Raw genomic sequence first — 20,719 nt, forward strand, 5'->3', positions numbered from 1 at the left:
TCTATGTTTCATTTCATGGTCGCACATTTCTATAAACAGATAAGCGTCTAATTCATATCTATTTAACGTAGACTTCAGATTGTGGGTTTACTTACTGGATTGATGGTGCTATGGAAGTCCATGTTCAAGAATACATATGTCACCTCCATGTACTGAACCAACAAAAGGATTTAGAGATCAATATGAAGCATGATCAAATCAACCAACTTCTAATTGAGAATCAAGAGAAGTCGACGATGGCCGAGCGCATCACACAATTGGAAGAAGAGCTGCGCCAGGAGCGTGCCAAGAACTTGACGAGACGCTTCATGCCACCGACAGTTACGCGATGGCGGAACTATTATGGTTTGTGGACATGGATTCATGTGCCCAACTCTACTTGGGCACGCTTCATGCCACAACAACTTATGCATCTCTACTTGCAAATGTAATATCAAATTATCCATCATGTATTTCTATATCCATGTTTTAGGTGTCTAGTACTTTTCATTTCAATGGGGATTTATCCGTCCATGTAACATGTGTACGTTATGTCACTTGATATGTACGGATCCATCTAACATCTCATTTTCCACCCTAAAATTTTAGTTCAAACAATGAAGATGACCCATCATTACATTGCACACGATACAAACTAAATAAATTCCAAATTTCATAACCATACAATGTTCGAAATTAGATATAAAGTCTCATACACATACGACAACCACATGAATACTTAAAGCACATAAATAGTCCAGCAATAAAAAAAGTCCGTCACATACATAGTCGAGCCATACATAGAGTCCATACATCCACAAATAAAACTATCTAATCAGAGTCACCTTCAATCAAAAGCTCTCCCCAACCATCATCATCATCATCATCTCCATCATCTTGGACTACAGTTTTCCCCTTTCTTGCCTCAATTTGGGACACTATGACCTCTACTTCCGCTGCATTCATTGCCCACCACTCGTCACCATCTCCATCATCAGGAACGTGGTCATGGTCAAAAGCACTCTTCCCTTTGTCCTGCACTGCACTATTCCCTTGGTTATCGACTACAGGTGTGTCGATGGGCAACTCTTGGACCACTGCCTTCATTGCCTCAATCTGAGAATCCCCCACACGTACTTCCGCTCCGGCCAAGTCAGCCACAAGTGCTTTCATTGCCTTCAATTGTGCCTCTTTCGCAATTTTGGCTTCCTTTGCTTTCAACCTTACCGTATCAACGTCAACACCCCTTCTTGAAACCTCTTTCCACTGAAAGTGGTGTTCCCACATTCCTTTAGGAAAAACCTTCGTAAAATCACATGCACGATGTTTAGCCGCACTTATCTTTTCTTCCGAGTATCTGCTTCTGTTCTTCCTCCAAAAAGTGATGAGTTCCTCTAGACACTCAAGACCAAGCTTGCCCGAATTCCCATGTTTGGAAACTAAATCAATGGCAACTGGATCAAAAAGTATCCTTTCGTCAGGAAGAGAAACTTTGTACTCACGCCTTATCTTGTCCTTTTTTTCAAGGGTCTTTCTTGTCTTATACGGTTCGGCACTACGACCCAACTTAATCCTAAGATCCTCCCTTCCAGGAACGTCTCCCAGTCACAGGTTCTTCCCTCCTACACAACATGAAATGTATTGGCCAACTGGATGACAAATAAAAAATTTAAACAAGTCTAGAAGGGAAAAAGTCATTTACCCAAAAATCACTTTAAGAGTTGCCACAATACCAACTGTAGCCCAACTCCGTTGGAACGACACCCGTTCGAGCCAAAATGCCACATTTGCAACGAGGTCTTGGAGCCCGCTCACATGGACATTTCTCCTTACCACTCTCAAATTCTTTAATTTGCTCTTCAGTGTAGTACCAGTTAATCTTGGGCCCGTAGATGTACTCCTGGAAGTCACATAAAGGCCATCCATCCTACATGGAAAAAGAATATGCAATACAAAGATACTCAGTTCAATATTAGGTCATGCACCAATTCAAAACCATTGCTAACGAATCTTACATGAGTGGTTAGCCTGCAACGGAAGAATGGAGTGAATTTTTTAGGGAGCTCAAGGTTGGGATGCTGCATCTTGGAAGGATGTCCACAGTAGCAAAGGGGAGGGTTCTCCACACGGATGCACGTTGCCGCTTGCTTTTCTTCATCTGTCATTGGAGGAGGATTATGTGGAGGAGGCACCCACCTCTTGAACTCATTGAGTGGTTTTGTCTCATCCTTATCATATGGGAAAAGCTGGATCCTAGGGTCAAACTTGTCTGGTCCATCAATCCATTGAAAAAAACATACACGGCTTTGTCCAGTAATATGTATCTCTTCCGGCACTCACAGTGTGCATTTCCTCCTTAACAGAACACATGTAGTACGCTCTAGCAGCTGTAGTCGGCCATCTAGATTGCTTCACCTCTGCCGGAATACCACATTCACATTTTGGGACAGGTAGTGCTGGAGGAACTGGGGCATCCTCACATTTTACTGTAGGATAAACAATCTCAACCTTACGTTTGCATTCCGCCATCAACCTGTAGACGGTGTCATTATTGGACCACCAAAAATTCAAATTTCACTACTCATATATGTATCATCTAAACCTCTAAACATAACTACACTAGCAACTACAAGACCATTTCTCGAATCAATACTCAGTCTACCAAATCCTTCAATGATGCACAACTATCGAAAATGGCAACATCCTCTATGGTGCCTATTAATTACTCCATGGTCAAACTCTAAATTTTTCTTTAACATACGACCGTGAAAGAAACAAATTAATTACTGCACCTTCTAAGAAAGCTACTACACAAAAAAAAATTCATGGTGCCTATTATCCATGAATTTGTTTCATAATATCCTTCCACCTACTCAACACTACAATTCCATATTAAACGATGCATGCACGTACTATCTCACGTCCAAATCGCGAGCAAAGTACCATCTACGTGTCATCGAAATCTTTAATCATAAGTACACTACCAACTATATGACCATTTCTCAAATCAATACCCAAACCCTAATCAACAAGAACTACCCATAACTCATATTCTACATGGTCAAATGAAGAGAAAATAGGGACAATACCTTTGGAAAACCTTGGGGAATGTTTTCCCCCACTTTTCCACACCTCACGGCGGATTTTGAGTGGATCCCAGGGGGGTCGGCGGCCGGCGGCGGCTGTTGGAGCTCGGGGGAGCAGAGGGGGAAGGAAAGGGAGGGTGGGGGGAGAAGGGCTGGCACGCGTCAGGACATTGGCCTTGCGCGACAGAGGCTGTCGCGCCAGTGCATGTGGCGCGACAAACTTGGCCACGTCGGCGCCCCGCTGGCGCACTGCCAGGGCGGGAGCCAGCGTGGCAGCCCTGTCGCGCCGCATGCACTGGCGCGACAGTGGCTACCTACCGCGCCAGTATAAGTGGCGCGACCAAACGGGCTATGCCATGCAAATAAAACGGCAACCGGATTAAAATTAAAATATTATTAAAAAAAGATTAAAAATAAATAAAAATCGTTCGCTTGGCTTGTCAGCCAACCAGCCAACAGTACTGTTTCTCTCATACTAAATCAGCACCAGCCACCAGCTACCAGCCAGTCAGCAATACTATTCTCTCATAACAAATCAGCCACAGCCATCAACCACAGCCAAGCGAACACATCAATATCACCCCTTGGAGGAGCTAAGAGTTTTGGGAGGGATAATACACTTTAACGCAAAATTATCCTGCATATTTGGATGCATGAGGTATAATTTAGGGCTAAAAATTATCCCTTGTATCCAAATATGCCCCATGTTGCACAAATTCGAACGCTCTGATCCATGTTGCAAAAATTAAGTGCTAATATCACAATTACTATTTTCTATGATACACGGCAGATGTTGCATTAACCATCAGTGGCGGAGGACAACCAAAAATTTAGGTGTGGCGGTGCATTTCTAGACTACATTCATATATTGTATGGAAATAAAAGTTCATAACAAGACCATCGTTTAGAAGTACCTTAAATAAAGAAAAACATGTAGATTACACATCAAATCAACAACGGGACCAAAAAAAGCTGTTAAACAAAGAGAAAACATAAATTAGTAGTGAAACATTAGAGTTAAAATATTAAATGTAATACGAGATATACAATTAGAGTATAGAGTTATACCGATAAATTTATCAGTTGCGTTCAGTCCGGTTGCGTTTAGGATGCTTCGGCAATTTCATATTCCTATCTTTCTTCACTTGAAATGACTTTTTGATAGATTGAAGATCAATTTCTTTAAATATCTCCCTCTCAATATACACAACCATTAAGTCATTAAGCCAACCATCGGACATCTTGTTCCGCAACTCAGTTTTAATTATCTTCATGGCTGAAAAAGCCCTTTCAACTGATGCGGTCGCTACTGTTAGTAGCAATGCCAACTCAATTATACCTTGATCACTTGCATCTTTATCTTGAGTTTGCTCTCTACTTGAGTTCACACCACCACCGGCTTGCCCTTCAACATCTTCAACTGGCATTGCTACTGCTACAGCATCAGTGCTCTCTACTTGAGTTTGCAGCACCACCTCCTCCCTCTCTAATGCCTCAAGACCAACTCCACCTCCATGAGTACTTGGAGTGCTGCTAGATCTTTGGGTAAAGTAGCTCTTCAGATCTGCAAACAAAAGATTACATTGAAGTAAATCAAGCTCTTCACAGCAAACAAGAGATTGATTGATTGTTTGAATAAAGATTGCAATTTGCAAACAAGAATATCTTTTTAATATCTCTTCCAGAGCCTACTGCTTTCCTTTTTCCCTTTCTGTTTATACTGCTGCCGCTGCCGGAGTCCATTGGGACTTGGGAGCAGCGAGGGCGAGGGCCAAGGGGGCGGGCGCAGGGCCGACCGCACGGGGCCGCCGGGCGTAGGCCGGCCAGTGGCCGCGAGCTGCCGAGGGGCGAGTCCGCGAGTGGGCGGCGGGCGGCGGCGCGACTCGGGCGCTTGGCGAGAGAACGAGCGGAGGGGCCACGGCGCTGCTCAGCCGCGCGGGGCGAGTGGACGATGGGCGCGCGACGGCTAGGGCTTCGGGGATCAGGGTCGAGCGGAGCTGCGGAGGGAGCGCCGGGTGGAGTGCTGGAGGAGCCAAGGAGGCCGACGCCCTGCAGTTTCCTTGCTCTTTACTTGTTGGGCTGGGCTGAAATGCAGGGGTACTAAAAATTTCTTTGGGCTTTAGGTATGGCGCGGGCCATAGTGGGCCATAACAGGCCCTCCGCCCCTGTTAACCATGATGTTAATATTACGTTAGAAATTTTCCATCATAGAATCCGATATTAGAGTTATTTGTATATATATTTTTTGATGTTGCAAATGTTGATTTACAACTGTTAGTTATTAGTGTTGCGAGGGGTTGTCCGATGAGAAAATTCTAATTGAACATTGGATGCTAGCAGTGACGTGTTATTATATTTCCATTATTATTACTTTAATTCTAACATTAAACTCGATGGATCGTTGTAACCATCCAACAACCACTATTGATTAAGTTGCTCAAACATCCTGTGGAAGGTATCGTGGTTGGTTGGAAATTTTAGAAACTTCTGGTTATTTTATTTTTTTGGTTGGGGGCTTTTGAATTGGTCAAGCCTTCTCAAAACTTCTAAATAGTTCGATTTTAAAATAAATGTGGACTCGGAGAGATGTTTGGATGGGGGAGACATAATGTTTTCTTATTTCGACCAAGGCAGGGTAACAAAGATGCATGACTTTTCCATTAAGTGCATGTGTTAGTTTTTTTATTGGTAGCACGTGTTATCTGTATAGGAATTTAAAAATTTATTGAGAATTTTGGGTCGAAGCCTGAAGGAAAAGATAAGTAGCAGTCCTCTCTTTTCTTTTTCAATGTAAGGTGTTTTAGTTTCATGTTACATCAAATTCTCTAAGTTGATCAAGTTTACAAAGAAATATATTAACACCTTCAATATCAAATAAATGCATTATTGGAACATATTTTATGATGGATTTAATAGATACTAAGATACTAATGAACATATTACAGAACATGGTGCATTCTTCCATAAATTTGGTTAAAATTAGAAAAATTTGACTCGTGATAAAACTAAAACATCCTGCACTTTTGAACGATTAGAGAATATATAAGAGTTTGCATGATTTTTTTGCTAGAGGCTTGGAGATGAGATGGTTTAACATAAATGATTTCTTAGTTTCTTATTTGTATGTTTTCATTAACTTCAGTTTGGTTTCACCTATTTTTTGACCTCTACTTTTGTCATGGTGTATTTTACTCGTTTTTCATGTAGGGCATGTACAATATGTCACTTAACTAAATAAAGGTTTCTCTTTGTTACATATAGGTGAATGTCCTTATAGGAGGATAATATGCTTAATTTGCTCTGTGTGTTAAGGTGTGCCAACAAGATGGTTAAGTCTATTTAAGCACCCGTTTACATTGGATAGGTTGTTTTTATGCGCATGCTTATGGATATTGCAATATTTTCCTATTTGAATATTCTAAATGGAACCTAAGAATGTAGCTTAGCACTTGGGCATAACATTTTTCAAATAATAGAGTTCTGTTTAAAGAAACAACTAGCCGATCACTTTTTACTTTCATGAAAAAATATATGAATTCACATTATTTTAAATGTTTTCATAGGTTATTTCCTCTGATTTTGATTGGTTATAGCTGTTGTATTTCTACTCAACAACAATGGTGATCAGCAATAGAGCAATACCATAGGGTTGAGTATACACGAGTGCATGTATTTTTGTTCTGGAAAAAAGAGAGAAGCAAATAGGTGACTGTACGTGTGCGTATAAGTGTTTGTGTCCTGAAAAAAGAAAAAGAAAATATTATGTACATTCGATGTAAAGATGCATTTAATGTACTTTATGGTGTATTTTATACAAAGTTGAAAAATTTGTGAGTCTTAATTTCACACTAGCCTAAATTAAAACTTAGTAGAACAACAAAAATCAAGACTTAATGGAACAACAGAAATATTATCAACCGAAAAATCAGATGGAAACAGTCAAGAAAATACAAGCAAACCCGAAACCAAAGTTCCGGGAAGAATTTAAAATAAAAGTTAACTAAAGTAAGCATCAAACCATATGTCGCCCTTAACCAAATTCAGCCCAGCCCAACCAGTTCATCTCGCCCGAGCCTGTTAATCCGTAGCAACGGATCCGAACCGTCCGATCACCGGGCAGATCACTTATCCGCCGTCAGATTTAGGTCTCCCAGCACACCGTCCATCCTATAAAAGCTCTCCTCCATGTCTCCCCCTCACTTCCCTCCCCGCCGCCACGCTTGAGAGAGGGGAGCGGAAGCCCGGGAGAAGGCGGCGGCCGGCGGCAAGATGGTGCAGCGGCTCACCTACCGGAAGCGGCACAGCTACGCCACCAAGTCCAACCAGACCCGCGTCGTCAAGACCCCTGGTAAGATTGGGCGTCTCGCGCGGTCGATCGCCCGGTGTAGCTGTTCCTGCGGGTTGCGGAGATAGGATTTTTGCTGCGCTTCGCTGTTGCTGTTTAATTTTGGGTATTATTTTTCTCGGATCTTGAATCGTTGTGTTGATTAGGTGGGAGGCTTGTGTACCAGTACACCAAGAAGCGTGCGAGTGGACCGAAGTGCCCGGTCACCGGGAAGAAGATTCAAGGAGTATGTTCCGCCTACCTTTCAGTTTTATTTACATGATCAGATGATCTTGAGTTATGTCTATATGCCATGAATTATTCATTTTGAATGCTACCGAGATCAACTGAATTTTCAACCTAGCAGTTCCTGATGAAACATGCCTTTGAATATGGCATAATTTGTGGTAGCTTCTGGTCCATATTCTTTTTAAGTGACTACAATAGGGAGACTGAAGTTTGTTGATGAATCATACTTTGGTATCTTGGCTAGAATAATCTTTATTTAGGGCTCTTGGCAAACTGTAGGAAACGCCTAGTATTTTTGAGTTTGCATCATTCAAATGTTCATTGTGTCATAATTTGTTGGTCCGTTTGTAATTTTGGGCCATGGGAGTTTTATTTTTCTGATCCGGGTTTTACATTGATTTTTCTTTAGCTTATTGCAAAGTGTGCTTTCATACTTGTATGTATGCCTTATTATTCATACTCAGACGGTGTAACCACATGTTCTTGTTGCAACATTTGTTGTGCTTGTTTTACTTGAATCTTGAACTTGATTGGATCCTGTGGTCTTTGCTCAAGAGTCAAGATTTGCTCAAGTGTGATAAATGACAAGCTTATGGCTGAAGTTTCATGTTGATTAATACTAATTTTGTCTATGAGGCCTTTTTGTTTTAGTTTTGATATCTTGAAATTCTTTATCCCAAAGAGCTGGCAATTTTTCCTCTTAACTTGCATGTTTGTTTGTTATCTTGAATTCTTGTGATGATTATTTTGCATCTTTACTGTAAATTCCTGTGATGAGTAGGAGTAGGATTACGAGTAGGGTGAATTGATCCATGACTTCCATGTTTGCTTGCTCTGCCAGAATGCTCATTCATCTTCAAATGAAGATTTTTGGCGTCATCTGCCTTTCGTTTAAGATGCATATTGCTTCCCCAGTTCATGTTATGAAGTGTCTGGGCTGCCTGGTTATTGCTAGGCCGCTAGGGTTCATGGAACCAACTTGTTACTGAGTGTACATGCTGATTGGTTTCTGCTGATTAGTAACTGCCAGTTCAATAACTGGGAGGAGTAGCGTTTATGAACTGAAGGGAAATGGTTTTGTGTTGTAGTGTACATTGTTGGTTATTGTATAATGCTGAACACAAATACTGAATCCCTTGGGGTTTTCTGGTTGGTGAGATATTCTCTGTTGATGTTGATATCTAATCTGTGCCGCGATGCACCTACATTAGTACATTACAAATATGTTCTGTTGTTTCTAAGTTCTCAAATTGCTGTTCCAGTTTCAATCCATGTGCTTTCTTTTTCGTTTCTGATGTGGTATTGGCCTATGATTACTCCAAAACATGACAAGCATATATCTGAAACTTTCATGTGGATTACGCCTAATCTTATCTATGAGGCCCTTTGCATTTGTATATTCTCCCCTACACCTATATGTCAGTTTTTTTTGGCATGCAATGCTAATTGAGCATTCAAACTATTTGCTCCTTTGCTACTGTCTTCTATTTGCTATCTTTGTTGGTGCAATCTTCAGGTGGTGAGGTTGGATGATGATCAGTTGCATAGTTCAAATGATTACATCTGTAATGACTATGATTACGCTGAATTGTCTTTCGCTCCTAACTGACAATCTTTTGACCAACTGGTTTTGTCTGGTAATCTTGGAGAATTCTTATGTACCACAATGTCTCGAGAACACACGTTGATTTGGTTATGTTTATCTTATTTTTTATTTTTAAGATGGGAGTTTTGTAACTCACTTCCTGGCACATGAGTGTCTTGCACACAAGTGACCTAAAGCTTGGACGAGGCCCTTTGCACTCCATTTGTGGAATTTGCTTAAAATCATTCTCCGCCTTTTCACAGCCATAATAGCTTTATGCTGCATTCTGTATTGGCATGTAAGCATATATTGGTAGCTTTTACTACATTCTCATTAATGGAAATAGGCAGTTTTAAACTTATTAAGTTCTCACAAGTTTGTGTTGCATTTATATTACATCATGGCTACAGTATGGACATTCTCATAAATATTGCACTTGCTTCAATTGCAGATTCCTCACCTCAGACCTGCTGAGTACAAGAGGTCCAGATTGTCAAGGAACAGGAGGACCGTGAACCGTCCATATGGTGGTGTTCTGTCTGGTACTGCAGTTAGGGAGAGGTGATGACACTTTCATAGCTTGTATGTTCATCAGTTACCTTGATCAATGGTGAACTAAGCCATCCCACATTGCAGGATCATTCGGGCATTTTTGGTTGAGGAGCAAAAGATCGTAAAGAAGGTGTTGAAGATCCAAAAGACCAAGGACAAGGCCTCCAAGAGCTAGACATTATTGCAATAGGCATATGCCACCATGTTTAATTCTCTCGAGTTTCGGTATGGAATTTTCTCGTGGGTCTGAGAATCTTGCTAAATCGATGTGAGTGATTGAATTTTGAGCGCAGTTGCGGATCCACTAGGTTTTGGAAACTTAGGTGGAATGTTTTTCGCTTGGCTATGAGGATATCAGATACTTGTTAATTCCATTTGCCCTTGTTTACGCGGTCACGGTCTAATCAACCTTATACATAACTGTCAGTATCTTGAGTTTGACTTAAGCTTAACGTTGTCTATTGTGGAATATAAATGTGGGCAATGTTAAACCTAATGAATTTGCTATTCACGATGGCCAAGCAGGAAAACATGGCGATTTAACCTGTTTGTTATCACCATGAGTTTCTTTCAAGCACTTGACACAATGCTTGTCAATGCTTTAGTTCAATGCTTTAGTCATTTATGATGCCATATAGAGGGACACGAGTCATGTAAGTTAAGTGTTTGGAGGAACTCTCGATGCCAGTAACCATCGATGTCCCAAGCAAGATTGCAACGAACTCGAATTCTCCTTTGATCTTTGTTCAGCGAGGCAGCCAAAGATATCCCAAGCAAGATTGCAAGCACAAACAGAATCAGATGTACATCCGGATGCAATTCAACACAAAAAGATTGCACCCATGGTAAAACGATCAGACGATTTTGCCTGACCATCATTGCAGCAATGGCCTCTCTATATCACATTCACTTTCAGGTGGCGCAGTCAGCTCGGTGAACATTTTGTCCTCCCTGTTCTTCGCCCACAGCACCACGTAGAGTCCAACAAACATGAGCACAATCCCCACAAAGCTGCAGCAAAGAGATGGCACGAACATTACTATTTACAACATAAGAACTAGTTATTTAGGTCAGGATTTTAGAGGATTCTTGCAATGCAAGTGCATTACCATCCTAGGCCGATCCATTGTCCGAAGAAGATGAGAGAGATGAACGCCGAGAACACAGTCTGGAACGGGCTGAACATGGACACAGTCGCGGCGACCTGACCGCCTGCAGTGGCGGCGCGGATAGAGAGTTGAGAGAGTTGAGGGGAGGCGACCTGACCGCCTGCAGTGGCGGCGCGGATAGAGAGTTGAGAGAGTTGAGGGGAGGCGAGACGAGAGTCAGAGGCTTAGGGTTCGGCGGTGGGATGGCATTTGGCGACTACAGCGTGCGGTGCACAGGTGGGCTGGGCCGAGAAAACGAGCGTGGGCCGAATGCAAGGTTTGGCAGCTCAATACGGGAAATTACCGCGGGAACATTCCCGGCTAAATACGGGAACCGCAAAAACGGTCGGGAAAACACCCCAACCGTTTCCGCTCCCGTAACCGCCGGATTTTCCCGTATTTTTTTCCGTTTCCTGTTTTTTCTGCTAATACGATATCCGATTGGTTTACACGGTATACGGCGCCGTTCGGGACGGGATTTTCCCGTTCCCGCTTTCATCCCTAGACACAAGGACAGGCCCCTTGCGCCCGATGCTCGACACCTGGAACGTCGTGCACAGGCCGATCACCACGCCTCCCTGCAGGATCAGGAGTTTCCGTCAGCCTTCCATTGCAATGGTAACATCACCTACTGAAAATCTCTTCTGAATATGGTATATAGATGTATGTACCACAAGCACAATTTCACCAATGATCCAGGTGATGTTATCTCCGGTCCCTGCAGTGAGCTTCCCCTCCATCAAGACCTGGATGATAGCACTGAAGATCGACCCCATCATGGCAGTGATCGAGCACACGGATAATGGCGCAGGGAATCTCTTCAACGCTGCAGCCTACACCAGCATCTGAGGAACGAGAGTACTCTATCCTGCCTGTGATGAGTGAATTGTCAACCGTGCGGTGTGATCGTGCGCTTGGTCTTTGGATTGCAGGTACACGGGCGTCGAGTGTCGACGGAGAGCTGCCGTGGAGGAGCTCAGGCCGGGTGGCAGCTGTGGCGTCCATTCCTGGATCAAGGGCGCAAGCGGCGACGGAAGGTGGATTTCTTGGTTTGTGCCACAAAACCAAGGAGGCGGACGGCGGTTGAAGACACCAAGTCGTGGAGGCACGGGCGTCGGTCTCAGGACTAACGGAGGCGACGGGCGTCGACGGCGTCTAGGGCCTCGCTGCGGGCGAGGAGGTGACGGGCGTCGGGCGACGTCTAGGGCCGTCAGAAGGCCGAGGCGGGAACAATGTCTAGGGCTACGGCGTGGAGGCAGGAATCTTCCCGCGCGTGAAGTTTTGGCGGTTTTCTCAAAACCGGCCACCTGCCCGGGGTTCACGGACCCTCCAAAACCGCGGACCAGAACTTCGTCGATGTGGCGACATCGCAGCAAAGACTTCGAGTCGAAGAAAGAAACTCCGCCGTCGATCGAGTCTGTACAGTGGGCTGCTGCAGACCCGACCGGTCTGACCGGTCCCATGGACCGGTCTAACCGGTCTGGCCACAGCAGCCGGATATTTAAGTCCCCCTCACCTGTTCATGGGGGTCGAGCCTGTCGAGTCCTTTTCTGTTTACTCCTTCTCCTTCCTCGTGCTCTAGGTCAGGGCCATGGTCTCCAACGCAAAAGAGGGTTAGGTTATAGCTAATCACTCAAATCTAGAGGGAGGATAATGGGCGGATGGCTCTAGCCTTTGTATAGGTGAATTCCTCTGAGATTAAGGAATGAAATTCGTTTGAGATTCACCTTTGTGTGCTGATTCCTCGTCCTCTCCCTCCTCTCTTGCGTTTTTTGGTTCAATTCTCCTCTTTTGGTGGGTTTTGTGTTTGGAGGAGACAAACCTTCGAATTCGTGGTTTGATGGACTCTTTGTGACGATTCTAAACCTTCTAGACTAGTGCTAAATCTACTGGAATCGAGAGTTCTCACGAATTGGAGTTTTTGGGTTCTTGAGAAAACCCCAATCCTCTTTGATATTCCCTTGATTACTCACGATCTGTTAATCTTTTGGGAAAGTTCTTTTGGGGATATGTTCACGGGGTAGATGCGAAGCTATGCTCCAAGTTTTGTTGGATTTGGACTTCGTTTGCTCAAGATTTGCCATTTGAAGCTTTGTTTGCGATCTGTCTGGGCGCAACCGGTCTGACCGGTCTCTGAAACTGGTCTGACCGGTCTGAATTTTCGAATTCCAGCCAGACCGGTCTGACCGGTTTGAGCAAGCGGTCAGACCGATCTGACTCTGCAGAGATGCAGTTTGTGGAGTTTTCATGTATAGCTTCCGCTTCGCTTCCTAGGGCTTTTCGCTTGGAGATAGCAAGTCCATAGCTAGGGCTGGGCATTCGGTTAGTGCGGTTAAATCGGTTCGGTTAATTCGGTTTTGAAATATTTCGGTTATGACAAACTCTTAACCGAAATTGTAGCTAGAAATCTTTTAACCGCGTAAATTCGGTTGCGGTTAAATCGGTTCGGTTTTGCGGTTAACCGTAATGTATACAATACATAAATAACAAGCAAATTAGAATGAAATTATGACATCAACTACAAGCTATTGGCCACTAAAATAAGCTTAGAAAGCTAGAAAAATAATTAATGTAGCCTCACTTAGATATCTTAATTATGAAAACCAAGAATTCTTGATATCTCACATGATTATACATATATTTAAGACATAAGATAAATACATATTACACTCAACTTGCTAAATCGGTTAATTCGGTTAAATCGGTTAGTGGCACATCAAAACCGAAATAATATGCGGTTAAAGAATATCTCAAAAAATTTAACCGCAAAATTAACCGTTAACCGAATTAACCGACTTTTGCGGTTAAAGCGGTTCGGTTCGGTTCGGTTAATCGGTTTCGGTTCTATTTTGCCCACCCCTATCCATAGCTATTTTCTTTTTTCCTAGGTGTGAGGGGTTGCCGTCGGATCGATTTCGAGAGAAATTTTGATCGGCTCCCATTCACCCCCTCTGGTCGCCAGTTTTGGTCCCTTAGCATCAGATTCAGGCATTCAACTAAATTGCAGAGATACCAAATGCTAACAGTACTGTATGGAATTTAGTACCTGCGTGACAGTGTTGCAGGCAAAGATTGTGACTCCGGTCAGAAGATAGAAGCACCCAAGTACCCATTCTTTCCTGCTTTTGCCACTGGAGAGTTCTTCGTCCCCAGGAATGGACTTCGGAGATACACTGTGTAACGACCTACTCTGAGATAACGGTTAAGATCTACTCTGCACGTTGAGTAAATCACACCTGCTAAATAACTCTCTTGCGCTTTCGTCCTCGCTTCGCGCAAAAAATTACAACCGGAGTTATTTAGCTTCCCGGGGCCTGGTATTTAAGCTGGTCTGGGTTCATTTCTATTCTCAGTACGGGACTAAACCGCCGACGTGCTACAGTAGCATGTCGGCTACAGTAACCCGGCCCAACTGGCATTTGGCCTGTTCTGTTACACACTGGGAGTGGAATTCTTCAGGAAGCTCACACACATTGCCCCACTGAGGCACACCAATGTACCCAAGATCTTTGCTCTCGTGTACTTGCACTTCCAATTAAACCTCTCAAACCTGTAGAGATTGACAATCAGCAGCAGCATACATGCATACATCTTTTTTTTAACTGATTTTGATTCTTGTGTTTGAGTAATTGAGTCAGTAACTCGGTACCTCAGGCAGGCTGCAATGACGAAGATGAAGCCAGGGCCAAGGTTAGGCATGGCAGAGGCGATCGCCAGCGAGGTCCGCTCGACACCGAGCATCATGAATACTTGATATATAGACACCCTAAACAATGGAATGGCATTTGGCATATGAATTGCTTGCAGCATCTCGCACTAGAATTGTTTGCCATGTAATGAACTGAGGAACCATTATGTTTTATGTTAGAAAATAGGGATGATTTCAACAGTGTAAACCTACGTGCACCAAGCTGAACAATCAAGTGATTCAGGTAAACAGACCTGGCTATCGGACTATGTGTTGGTAAAGTTCGTAAAAATTAGTACCACAAGGATCCAACATTCAAAGATGCTCACCAAGCTCAACAACAATGAACAGGAACTGAACTTTTTAGCAGAAAAATAAAATCAGCATTTGTGAAACATTTTCTCTGGGCAAAAATGCCTCACCCTCCTAGTGAAATGACGACGAGCTGCAGAACCAGCATGGGGCTCCACACTTTGGGCCATTTCTTCCTGAACGTGATAGGTAGAAGGTAACAAATCAGGCAAAGCTAACACAAGGGATTTCACTGTAAACAACTCTAGTAGCTGTTAAAGCTAGCTAAATTAATCACGCCATGGACTGAACGCACACGCACACCTCTCGAGCGCCAAGGCGAAGGGGAGGACGACGACGGAGGAGGCGGCGCAGGCGACGACGATGATGAAGAGCGAGGCCACGCCGGCGGCGAGCAGGCCGTCGAGGAACATCATGTAGAGGCCGTAGATGCACTGCACGGCGAACAGGCCGCAGATGGTGAGCACGTCAGGCCACGGCATCGTCACGCCGCCGCACAACATCCTCCTACTCCTAGCTGCTTCTTCGATCTTCCTCCTCCGACGATCCTGATTGGTCGAGGGTTGTGGACTGCTGCTGCAACTCTCAGCTTCGGCAGGCGTGTCAGTGCCTGTACTGGTCCAAGCATGAAGCATGTCTATAAATAGTACACTCAACTATGGATGTTTGTTGAAAAAAAACCATGGATGTTTGTGCTCATGCGACTGCATCAGGTGCAAGAGAAAGCAACATTTTATTAACACTAATAGTGTCTATAAATAGTTTATAAATAAATAGACTACTACTCTGCCGACTGAAAAAGATGGAATTTTTTTCATAAAAAAAGATGGAAAAGTTCTAGCAGGACCATACAGAGATTGGATAAAATAGCTTGTGCTTCTCGAATGAGCGAGCAGGATAAGAAATGTCAGAAGCTGGATGGATGGAAGAAGCTTGGATTTGGATGTCAGAGACCCTCCATGCCGCCCTGGGAAATGCGGCCGATGGGTGGCGAAGCCTGGGAGCGGAGACACGTGGGCGCGCGAGAGGAGCCGACGTGGCGCGGGGGTAGCGGCCCCCATGGACCACGGCCGCCATGCAGATGCGTGGCCCCGGTCTGGCCACTCGCGGACGCGACACGAGGGCAGGGGCTTCAGGAGGACGGATCAGGGCAGCTGCTGTCTGCTGATCCGGCTATCTGAATCGCTTCATCTGCAGCACAGGTCAAAGAAAGGCCCGTGAGACGATAGCAGGCAGATGGACTTGATTTCTGAATATCTAGTTGTGATCGATCATCTACGGGAAATTAAAATGAGCCTCTCATCATCTACCTTCTGTGATCTGTTTGCACTCCTTGTCCTGAAGCCAGCCCAATCCCGTGCATAGCCCATAGCCACTTCCATACACTCTAGGTCCCTGACACACGCTCGGAGCCGAGATCTGAAACAACGGAAGCAAAACAGAGCAGTGCTTGCAAGCTTTTTTTTTTAAAAAAAACAACAACAAGAAGAAGAAGATAGCCTAGGCAAAGCAGATAGAACTCCAGTGTTTAGTCAGTTGTTGTCCAGTTTTCCATAAAAAAAAAGCATGGACAGGGATAACGAAACTTTACATCTAGTACACCGATCGCTCCTCAAACCAGAGTTACTCAAACTTCAGAAACTCGGCCGAACAGGAAGGTGATCTCTTCAGACGCTGACGAGACGAGCATGCCTCGAGTTCATTAACAGCAGTCTTTCCTATTTGTGTATAAATTCGACATCATCACTGTAACAATCTACAGGCATTGGATGTAACTGTGGTTCATGCAGCTAATTGTCCCATGCAACCATGCTAACATTTCTGCGCTCAGTACAAGCAGAGGAATAAACAACACGGCACATGGCAGCGTCCGTCAGATGTAGTCGCCCTGTACAATCTTTCTCGCGATGTACTTCCCCAAGAAATCGAACCCGTGGGAGTAGAGGGCTTCGATCTCCGCACGCTTGCCACTCTCCACCATCAGCGTCAGCTCAGCTCTGTGACTCTCCCGCAGCCAAAAAAACAGCTTAAATTAGATGCCGCATAGACCCTTAAGGTATACACAGCATTTCCCCTCGAAAGAAGAGGTGTATGGCCTCAAGTCACAAGGCAAAATGATCAAACATCAGACATTGGCATTAGTGCTGTAATCCTTATTGCAAAAAGCATGTCGCATTGTTCCACACGAGATTACTTTCGTATTCAGAATGTCAGTTATACACAGTACATTCCAGGGAATTTATACTTCTCCATATCTCAACTTTGGAGTAACAGCCAATGGATGCATTGCCAACAGAAACAGCATTATGCCATAGTTTAAAAATTTTGCACAGTACTTGCAAGTTGAGGAGCCAAACACACACCTGTAGGAACTTTGATGACAGCAAGCTTTTGGCAATCTGCGAATCACGTGGCTTCAGCTCTTGGAATGCACTCTCAGGGATAAGCTGCAGATCATCCCCTCTTAGCCCAAGCCATTTCACATTGCAAGCTGAACATGGAGACAAGATCATTTTGTTCAGCAGTATGCCAGTATGAGCATCATAAGGGTCTGATAACTCAAAGAGTACCATACCATATCTGTATGACTCCAAACCCATTGATATGCTTCCATATTTGTAAGTGCACAGTATAGCAAGCCCTGCTGGGTTCCTGAAAATAGGGAAATTCAATATTATTTAAAATGGTTCAAGGAATATGAATCAAAATTCTACTATACAGTGATTAGCATTGGAAAGGGCTTAACCAGTCCACTAATGCGAAAATCGGCATATTGGGAAAAGTCTGACTCAATCGATGCAAGATAAACCTGTATCATAAGAACAAAGATAAAAGGGATAAGTACACCAGGTAACCAAATATTGTCAACAGAATATTTGAGATTATATTGCAGAAAATGTTTTCTATTACATAAGATCTTTTTCCCCCCTTTGTTCTTTCAGTTTGCTTTGCCTCTAAGGGTTCTGTAAACTGATTAGCATTTATTATGCTTTATCTAATATAACAACACACAACTCTCCTATATATTCTTGGAGGTGGGGGGGGGGGGGGGACCTTGTGGCAATATCAGGATATCCTTTTGCAGTGATCAGGATGCAAGGAAGCTGATTATACAAGCGGTCTTCAGCTAGCCTCTGGAATATGGCATCCTATTTCAAACAAGAAACAAGTAACATATCAGCCAGTAGTAAATAGAGAGGAATCCTTTCTAGACTGCAAAAGCAAAATTGGTACCTTCTCCATAACAATGATATACCGAGCATCTGAAGACAAATTTAATTTGCTCAATACGTTGAGGTCTCCAGTAATTGCATGCCCTGAAGCTCCAAGAATGGAACAGTCAATCTGTTCTTCATCTGGTTCCTAAGGTAGTTTAAACATGCAGTTTAGGTGCTTTGCGAAAAGATATACAAGAGTTTATCATGTATTTCCTCGGTGGATAATTCCAATAATTAGGACATATTTATATATATCTAGGGCACACATGCAACACGAGGCGCCCAATCAGTGCCCCTCTGCTTGATGCCATGACTCCTAGGCTCTGCCTTGTACACCGCAGCAAGGAAACTACATCTGCATAGGAAGAAGGTACGGGATCTGATTAAGATCACGGTACACGTTGCTCAAGCAAGAATCAAATGGAGTGCGGGATTTTATTGACCTTGGATGGCTCGGTTGACGTGGCGCTGACAACTGAAGTACTTGGGCGAGTCCGAGAGGAGCTTGTAGAACAACTCCCGTTGGTGGACCAGCTTCCCCTCCCCCAAGATCTTGTAGCACATCTCCATGACCTTCCATACTGTCCAAAACACACAAGCATTTCAGCCGAATACATGGGCATGATGAAGGGGAGAAATGTGTCCCCAAGATACTGAAGGGATACATAGCGGAGAAATGTGTCCCCAAGATACCGAAGGGATACATGATTAGGTGACCACCTCTTACGAACGCCTTTGCGTTGTTTTCTCTCATCAGAGACCTCTTGCAGAAGGCGTACGAGAGATAAACTGACGAAACGTCACTCAGCAAGCTGCTGCGTAGGCTGCAGTTGGCAGAGGTCCGGCTAATCTGCCATGCAAAAATGCAATTCCTTCAGAATGGTTTGCACTTGCACGGTTGCACACTGAATTGATCAGTGGGTAAACACACTATTCACAATGCATTTGTCATGGGCACCTGACATTATGAAATGGAATGCTACGGCTCGCAGAATCAATGAAGAATTGCAATAATTGATTAGCAATCAAAATCATGTGCTTATCCCCATCGAGGAAGCACGCGGAACCAAATAAACCAATTAGTGCAGCAAGGAAGGAATGGGGTTTCTGTTTGGCAACTAGCCTACCAGGGGGAGGACGGAGATTGCCGGCGAGGTGGGGGAGGCGAGCGCGGAGAGGAAGTTGAGCACCGCCACCTCGATCCTTGCCCGGACCTACCGCGACAGCAAACAGGACAAGTCACCGTCAGTGCCCACAAAATTCTCGACTCGATCGAAGGCGGACGAAGAAACGAGCGAGGAGGAGGAAGGCGATGACCTCAGCGGGTGCGAGGATGTCAGCGGAGCAGAGGCGGCGGTCAGCGCCGAAGAGCGACGCCGCCGCCACGTCCGCCATCGGTGACGGCGCTGCGGTTCGCGGCGGCGGCGAGGCGAGCCCGGCTGGACACGTCGTGCGTGGTGCGGGGCACTGGCTAATGGGCTGGGCTGAGTTGGGCTTCTGGGCCGGAACTAGTCTAGGCCTTTGTACCTCCTCATTTTTGCATCGAATTTGCTTTGCACTTGGACAACGAAAGTGCCTTCTCTCGAGAAAAACGAGGATTTGCCCTCTCCAATTCCTTATAATCTTGTTTTCAAAAATTATTTCTTTTTCTACTATTACACAGTACAACTCAGACACTCATAATGCACGCACACTCACCTCTTCTGTGAACACACGTAGCACGCACACTCACCCCCTATGAACACACCTACGCAAACTCTACCTCTATGAGCATCTTCAATGACTGAGCAGACAAATCCTCGAGATTGATGAAGTCACCATAGACACATCGCTGTCGACGAGAACGTCACCTACCATTGAAAGCACAACGCCGTTAATCCTGAAAATTTCGCTCCCATGAGGAGTCGAACTTAACCCAGAACCTCAGGTGCTACTGAGGCTCTTGTAACCACCAGGTTACAAGCTCTTTCGCAAAAATTATTTCTTCCTATTTAGTTTTGGTTATATTTTTATTTAGTTCTGTACTAAGGTAAATTATTTTGAATTCAATAAATTCAATGAAGAAGAGTATCAACACTTATGAGGCTGTGCGTAGTGGGTACGGGATAGCAAACACTATCCCGTCCTCCAGTCCCGTTTATTGGAAAAATGTGCAGCAGCGGCAGACACTATCACGTCCGCTATCGTCACGGACGCGAAGCGGTCCGCCAAATCGAGCGCAGGTAGCGGTCTTCCGCTACGCCGCCACCGTGGCGCGAGTTCCACGCCGCCCAACAGCCTCGTGCCGGGGAAGGAGGGGCGACACCGGGGACAAGAGGCGGAGCCGTGGAGGAGGGGCTTCAGGGAGTAGGGGCGAGGAGTCGGCCGGTGGGGCGGTGGAGCCAGCGCGCGGACGCCTGTGCAGCGCACACTTCCGGCTGCCATAGACGGAGACAGAGATGAAGGGACGAGGCCGCCGTGCGCGAAGGGGAGGGGGAAGGAGGTCGGCCGCGCGTGCAGGGCCCGGCTCGCCATCGGCACGACCTCCATGGCCCGGCCTCTTTCTCGCAGATCCGCGCCGCTGGGACCTCCATGGCCT

General features: G+C 44.7%; 3 protein-coding genes and 1 non-coding gene across 5 annotated transcripts; 2 read left to right on the forward strand and 2 right to left on the reverse strand.

Annotated features, from left to right (window-relative positions):
• Positions 1-7,247: 7,247 nt before the first annotated feature.
• LOC120679440 (60S ribosomal protein L34-like) lies at positions 7,248-10,221 on the forward strand. The gene is made up of 4 exons (XM_039961021.1): positions 7,248-7,413; positions 7,557-7,636; positions 9,675-9,784; positions 9,860-10,221. The coding sequence occupies exons 1-4, from the start codon at positions 7,335-7,337 to the stop codon at positions 9,948-9,950; spliced, it is 360 nt and encodes a 119-aa protein (XP_039816955.1). The 5' UTR covers positions 7,248-7,334; the 3' UTR covers positions 9,951-10,221.
• Positions 9,159-9,255, forward strand: LOC120680335. The gene has a single exon (XR_005677605.1). It is a non-coding gene; the product is annotated as a small nucleolar RNA snR60/Z15/Z230/Z193/J17 (small nucleolar RNA).
• A 274-nt stretch (positions 10,222-10,495) lies between the features above and the next one.
• LOC120677450 (WAT1-related protein At5g47470-like) lies at positions 10,496-16,105 on the reverse strand. The gene is made up of 9 exons (XM_039958604.1): positions 15,227-16,105; positions 15,034-15,099; positions 14,573-14,689; positions 14,360-14,473; positions 13,970-14,096; positions 11,595-11,756; positions 11,433-11,501; positions 10,885-10,979; positions 10,496-10,786 (listed from the first exon to the last, which is right to left on the reverse strand). The coding sequence occupies exons 1-9, from the start codon at positions 15,556-15,558 to the stop codon at positions 10,651-10,653; spliced, it is 1,218 nt and encodes a 405-aa protein (XP_039814538.1). The 5' UTR covers positions 15,559-16,105; the 3' UTR covers positions 10,496-10,650.
• Positions 16,106-16,450: 345 nt separating this feature from the next.
• LOC120679874 (meiotic recombination protein SPO11-2) lies at positions 16,451-19,637 on the reverse strand. Of its 2 annotated transcripts, none has more exons than XM_039961537.1 (11): positions 19,459-19,637; positions 19,269-19,355; positions 18,862-18,991; positions 18,585-18,722; positions 18,408-18,496; positions 18,158-18,286; positions 17,978-18,072; positions 17,670-17,732; positions 17,499-17,575; positions 17,287-17,414; positions 16,451-16,920 (listed from the first exon to the last, which is right to left on the reverse strand). In XM_039961537.1, exons 1-11 carry the CDS (start codon positions 19,534-19,536, stop codon positions 16,915-16,917), a joined length of 1,020 nt encoding a protein of 339 aa, XP_039817471.1. In that variant the 5' UTR covers positions 19,537-19,637; the 3' UTR covers positions 16,451-16,914. The 2 variants fall into 2 exon arrangements, with proteins under 2 accessions (XP_039817471.1, XP_039817470.1); XM_039961536.1 differs by having other exon boundaries at positions 16,451-16,931; positions 19,459-19,636.
• Positions 19,638-20,719: the final 1,082 nt, after the last annotated feature.

This window comes from Panicum virgatum, chromosome 6N, assembly GCF_016808335.1.
Source record: "Panicum virgatum strain AP13 chromosome 6N, P.virgatum_v5, whole genome shotgun sequence".
Lineage (NCBI taxonomy): Eukaryota > Viridiplantae > Streptophyta > Magnoliopsida > Poales > Poaceae > Panicum > Panicum virgatum.

Coding starts and splice junctions, on each gene's coding strand:
- LOC120679440 (XM_039961021.1), top strand. CDS start 7,335: ATGGTGCAGCGGCTCACCTACCGGAAGCGGCACAGCTACGCCACCAAG. Junction 7,414..7,556: donor CCGCGTCGTCAAGACCCCTG/GTAAGATTGGGC, acceptor TGTGTTGATTAG/GTGGGAGGCTTGTGTACCAG. Junction 7,637..9,674: donor CCGGGAAGAAGATTCAAGGA/GTATGTTCCGCC, acceptor CTTCAATTGCAG/ATTCCTCACCTCAGACCTGC.
- LOC120679874 (XM_039961536.1), bottom strand. CDS start 19,536: ATGGCGGACGTGGCGGCGGCGTCGCTCTTCGGCGCTGACCGCCGCCTC. Junction 18,723..18,861: donor CGCAAAGGCGTTCGTAAGAG/GTGGTCACCTAA, acceptor TGTTTTGGACAG/TATGGAAGGTCATGGAGATG. Junction 18,497..18,584: donor CGTCAACCGAGCCATCCAAG/GTCAATAAAATC, acceptor CTTCCTATGCAG/ATGTAGTTTCCTTGCTGCGG.
- LOC120677450 (XM_039958604.1), bottom strand. CDS start 15,558: ATGCTTCATGCTTGGACCAGTACAGGCACTGACACGCCTGCCGAAGCT. Junction 14,690..15,033: donor GTCGTCATTTCACTAGGAGG/GTGAGGCATTTT, acceptor TCCATTGTTTAG/GGTGTCTATATATCAAGTAT. Junction 14,097..14,359: donor AAGAATTCCACTCCCAGTGT/GTAACAGAACAG, acceptor GTCGTTACACAG/TGTATCTCCGAAGTCCATTC.